Source organism: Rhincodon typus, chromosome 8, assembly GCF_021869965.1.
Source record: "Rhincodon typus isolate 14 chromosome 8, sRhiTyp1.1, whole genome shotgun sequence".
In the NCBI taxonomy this organism is placed as follows: domain Eukaryota; kingdom Metazoa; phylum Chordata; class Chondrichthyes; order Orectolobiformes; family Rhincodontidae; genus Rhincodon; species Rhincodon typus.
The window spans coordinates 12,698,757-12,704,705 of record NC_063339.1 but is presented as its reverse complement, the minus strand read 5'-3'; the positions used below and the strand labels follow the sequence as shown (position 1 = coordinate 12,704,705).

Genomic DNA, 5,949 nt, shown 5'->3' with positions numbered 1-5,949 from the left:
TTTGCTTACTGAATCCTAAAATGTCAGAATGAAGATAACCAAACATGATTTTCTCTCCTTCTTCTTCTCTGTAGGCCTTGGGCCAATGATCATCCTCGCGGCCTAACAGCGCTTAAGGTCAATTGATCACCTGACTAGCCGACCCCTGACTCTGCCCCGCCCCCTTCCACAATCCCATCACCCACCCTGCCCTGTCGAAACAATGGAAAACCTGACAGAACTTCAGAACCCTCTGTTAGAGAAAAACAACAAGCACGATTACAGTTACCAGGACGATTACAGCGAACAGCAACACTACCAGGAGAAGATCTTGAACTACTTTGTGAGCAATGGTTCTGCCAAGAACAAACCTAAAGGCAACTTCACACATCAGCTCCTGGATGCCAGCTCACTGCATCTGGCTGTCGAGGCCTTTTACCGGCCAAATTTTATTTTGTATAAGGACGAGACGAAAGAGGATGTCAAGGATTACAGGAACGACAGCTCTGAGACAACATTCACTGAGAGGAAGAACTTGACAATTGATTCCCCCGACCATTCAGAATCTAAACACGTGGAATACACAGAAAACGATGTCAAAATTCAAACTGTGTCCTATGAGGTGGAGGAAGAGGAGTTTCATGACTGTGAGGTAAATTCTTTCCCGTTTTAATTACCTTTCTCTTAATGTTGGAACCCTCAACTGTAAAACGTTGCATGTTTATGAATGTTCAGCTGTGTGTAGGGAACGTACATTGATATTTTTGTCATGAGATAGGTTACAGATGGACAACTGCAATGATGGGGCCTGGGATCAAGAAAACAGCTGCGGGATTTGAGGAACGATTTATCCTTCCAGTTTTTTTTTCTTGATTCATCAAGAAGATTTTTCTCTGAGATGTTTTGTGATTGAAAACTTGTACAAAGAAGGAGCTTTCCATTGGCAATGGGGACATTTAATCAGACAGCATAGGGGATCCCACTGCCTTCGTAACACTGCCAGAATCACCTCCCTGGTGTCTAGACAAACACATCATATCTCTCGAGTGAAGAAATTCTAAATAAATGACATTTTGAGAGAAGAAAATCTCCTCATTTCCATCTTAAATGGCATCCAGACACCCTCATCTTTAAATGGTGCCCCTAGTTCTAGCTACTCCCACGGGGGAAAGCATCCACACTGTCAGGTAAACTCAGGTTCTTTATTTGTTTCAATGAAATCACATCTCATTCATAGAAACATAGAAGATAGGAGCAGAGGAGGCCATTCAGCCCTTTGGGTCTGCTCCACCATTCTACATGATCATGGCTGATCGTCCAACCCAATAGCTTAATCCTGCTTTCTCCCCATAATCTTTAATCCCATTTGCCCCAAGTGCGATATCTAGTCACCTCTTGAATACGTTCAATGTTTTGGCATCAACTACTTCCTGTGGTAATGAATTCCACAGGCTCACCACTCTTTGGGTGAAGAAATGTCTCCTCATCTCCGTCCTAAATGGTCTATCCCAAATCCTCAGATTGTGACCCCTGGTTCTGGATACACCCACCATCAGGAACGTCCTCCCTGCATCTACCCTGTCCAGTCCTGTTAGAATTTTGTAAGTCTCTATGAGATCCCCCCTCATTTGCCTGAACTCTAGTGAAAACAATCCCAACCTAGTCAATCTCTCCTCATACGTCAGACCCGCCATCCCCAGAATCAACCTGGTAAACCTTCACTGCACTCCCTCGAGAGCAAGAGCATCCTTCCTCAGAAAAGGAGACCAAAACTGCACACAATATTCTAGGTGTGGCCTCACCAAGGCCCTGTATAATGCAACAACACATCCCTGCTCCTGTACTCGAAACCTCTCGCAATGAAGGCCAACATACCATTTGCCTTTTTTACCGCCTGCTGCACCTGCATTCTTACCTTCAGCAACTGGTGCACAAGGACACCCAGGTCCCACTGCACACTCCCCCCTCCCAATCTACAACCATTCAGGTAGTAACCTGCTGCCTTGTTTTTGCTTCCAAAGTGAATAACCTCACATTTATCCAAATGATACTGCATCTGCCATCGATTTGCCCACTCACCCAACCTGTTGAGACCATGCATCCTCGTTACAGTTCACCCTCTCACCTTGGTATCATCTGCAAACTTGGAGATGTTACGTTTTGTTCCCTTATCCAAATCATTAATATATATTGTGAATAGCTGGGGTCCCAGACCCATCCCTGTGGCACCCCACTAGTTACTGCCTGCCAATTTGAAAAGGACCCGTTAATTCCTACTCTTTGTTTGCTCTCTGCCAACCAGTTTCCTATCCATCTCTATACACTTCCCCCAATTGATTGGTGCACAGAGTAAAAAATTTGTTGAGTCACGTTGCAGCTGCATAGAACTTTAGTTCGGTCACACTTGGAATATTGTGTGTAGTTCTGGCCTCCACACTTCCAGAAGGATGTAAAAGCTTTGAAGAGGGTTCAGAAACAGCCTACTGAGATAATTCTTGGTATAGAGAGTATCAATTATTGGGAGAGATTGGACAAACGTATTTGTTTTCACTTAAATGTTGAACGATGAAGGGCCACCTGATAGAAGTTTACATAATTATGAGAGTCATAGATAGAATGGACAGTCGGAGTCTTTCTCCCAGAGTAGAAACCTCAATTACTAGAGGACATAGGTTTAAGGTAAAAAAGGGAAAGTTTAAAGGAGATGTAAGAGGCAGGTTTTTTTACTCAGATGGTAGGAAGTGCCTGGAATGTACTGCCAGAAGAGGTAGTAGAAGCAATCGCAACATTTAACAGGGATCTTCACAAATACATGAACAGGCAGGGAATAGAAGGATACGGAACATGTGGAGGCAAAAGGCTGTTAGTTTAGAAATACATCATGTGTCGGCACAGGCTTGGTGGGCCAAAGAGCCTGTTACTGTACTGTAGTGTTCTTTGTTCTGAAGAAGTCCACCCTTGTCCTTCCAGCTGTTTGTGTCTGGCATCTGCTGCCCATCAAAATCTCCTGCTCTGGTGCAAGGTGAATGTCACACCTCTCAAATATTGCACACTGACCAAACATGATGTAAAAGGTAAAGCCCAGAGGGCTTCTCTCTCATTTGAGAGACACAGCTCGTGGTGGTTTAACTTGGAGGGAGAGACTGTGGGGAATACTTCGAGGTAACCTCAGTCAGTTTAGGAATTGTTGGCATCACTCTGCATGGCAAACCAGCTATCCAAACAACTGAAGCCCTCTACCTAACCAACCAATTCGTTGACTGAGTTTCTTAGGAACTGTCAGCTCAACAAGAATCTTTATTTCTTTAAATACCACCTAATACTTCTTCTCTGCTGGAGTGACGGGCAAGCAGAGATGTATCTGCTCCACCACAGAGCGTAAATTTCTGCTCATGTGACTCCCGACCTGCCTGCAGTGTCCAGCCATTAGTGCATAGGCAATTATAAAAGGTCAGATCCCGACAGTTCAGTACCTCTGGTCACAGTCGTGGTGTGAGATTTCACAGATTCAGAAAACTATCCATGAGTGGATGAAGAAACTATACCAGTGCAGATGGCAAAAGCAGATGTGGTATTATTCTGACTGCCATGACTGACACTCCATGATATCTGCTGCCAATATGTGCTTCAGAGGAAGGTTTGTTTGAGGAAGTTCACTACCACCATTCCTACTTTGCCTATACTTTGCCTTTGGCAAAATCTGAGCCTCCTCCAGTGTCACAATGATGCCACCCGGAAACTGGAGGAGCAACACCTCATATTCCGCCTTGGGAGCCTATAACCCGATGGTCTCAATGTGGAATTTACTAGTTTCAAAATTTCCCCACCCCCAACCTCATCCTATGACCAACCCTCCCTCACATTCCCGCCTCCGTGACCTGTCCGTCTTCTCTTCCACCTATCCGCTCCTCCCACCTCACTGACCAAACCCCACAATTACCTATCTGCACTCACTATCACCACCCCACCTACCTTCCCCAGCCCCACCCCTTCTCTCTATTTATTTCAGAGCCCCCTACCTCTCCCCCATTTCTGAAGAAGGGTCCCGACCCAAAATGTAAGCTTTCCTATTCCTCTGATGCTGCCTGGCCTGTTGTGTTCCTCCGGTTCCACACTGTGTTATCCCTGACTCCAGCATCGGCAGTTCTTACTATCCTTGTTATAATACTGTTGCGAAATGTTAACATGTTATACTTATCAAAATCGCAGTTCTCAGAATGGAAAGGGTAACAGTGTTGAGAAGAGATGTATTTCATACCCTAGACTGTTCCTTTAAAAGGGAGATTGAGTAGAATACAATTATGAACTGGAGATCTTGTGTAGTGGAGATGATAATGAGCCCATGGTGTCTGGGTTACTATTTATTCCTGAAAACAGCATCATTAAAAAAGCGGATGATCTGGTTGTTATCTCATTGCTGTTTGTATTCTGCACAAATTGACTGCCATGCATCTGACATTGGAACAGCAGCTATACTTTGGCAAAGGCCTAATTAGCTGTAAAAACCCTTTGGGACAGCTTATCGTTGTGAAACGTGCTAGAGGAATCTAAGTGAATTCTTTCATGGATTTTATTAGCAACTCAGCTTATCAGATGTAGAACCTGCTGCCTGAACTTGGGTCTGGTCGAAAGGAAGTTTTATTTAATTTATTCACAGGATGTGAATGTCACTGGCTGGGCTAACATTTATTCACATCCTGTATCAAATCCCTAATTGCCCCTTGATCTGGGTGGTTTGTTAGAACCATTTCAACAGACAGATAAAGGGTCCAAGCACATTGCTGTGGGTCTGGAGTCACATACAGGCAGGAGATTTTCATCCCTGAAGGTTATTCGTGAACCAGATGGGTTTTTACGACAATCGACGTTAGTTACCTGCAGTAACTACCGATGAGATATGCCGCAAACCAGTTACAGCAGCAGCAAGACATGTGCTTCAAATGGTAGGCCATGAGGAAGCTCAAAAAGCAGAGGTCAAGATACAGTCAGAAACTCCACTCTGAGACTCAGTGATTAATTCAGGGTGATACTCCCTGTTACACTGAAAAGGGCATTGTGTTGTTAACTGAAAGAAGAAATGGGGCCCCACCTGGTGAATTACAATATACCCTGGAACAAAATGGGAAGCACAGTGTTTGGTTAACATGGCTCCCTTAACTGAACTGTCCATTGCCTTGTGTTATGGACCAGCACCAGACCAGACCCCCGCAAAATAATTTAAGAAGGTAACCTAGACCATAACTTTTTCTTAATTTAAAGGCAAATATAAAGTGGATGTTCCAGATGCAATGTGACTGGTCAAATTTATTTAAACACTGTAGTTAAAATAGAAGCAAAGAAAGAGGAACTTAGAATAACAACGCTGTTGGAAAACTTAAAATAATTGATACAGTATCTATTACTAATTACCTGTTCCAGTATGTAACAGCCTATAAAAATACCCCTTGGCAAAAAGGAAAATTCAGACCCCTGCAGTTCTCCCATCCAGGAGGGAAAATCAAGAGAAAATTCAGAGACAGTAACAGCCAGAAGACTTTCACTGAGGCTTCCAATTCTGTTGAGACGCCAATAGCTTCTGATGCTACTAATTAAACCAAAACCCACAGATATGGATCTGTGAGAGCTGGCCACACCCATTCAGGCTGTTTGAAAAAACACCCAAGGTCTCCCAAGCTGTTTACATTACCCCAGACTGCTCGGTACCTCTGGCTTATCACCTTGCTTCAAACAAAACAGGACAAAATAACCTCTTACAGTGACAGCATCATCACACTTGTGTGCTATCTGTGGAACATGCTGTACAATAACAGAACACATATTTGTCCTCATGCATTCAGAAACATCTCACAACTGGCTGGGAAGCAGGGCGATTCGCACTGGGACTGGCAGTACTAGATCCTCCTTCTCTTTCACACCCAGGTCGTTGACTCCATTGCAGCAGCTTTGGAGCCGAGAGGTTTCCACCAGCAC

General features: G+C 44.1%; 1 protein-coding gene across 1 annotated transcript in view; it reads left to right on the top strand.

Moving 5' to 3' along the window:
• Nucleotides 1-202: 202 nt before the first annotated feature.
• The window catches only part of LOC109937080 (synapse differentiation-inducing gene protein 1-like), an 18,834-nt gene continuing 13,087 nt past the window's right edge, over nt 203-5,949 (top strand). Inside the window, exon 1 of the mRNA XM_048600032.1 lies at nt 203-631. Coding sequence (XP_048455989.1) covers nt 203-631 — 429 coding nt within the window. The remainder of the gene's footprint in view (nt 632-5,949) is intronic.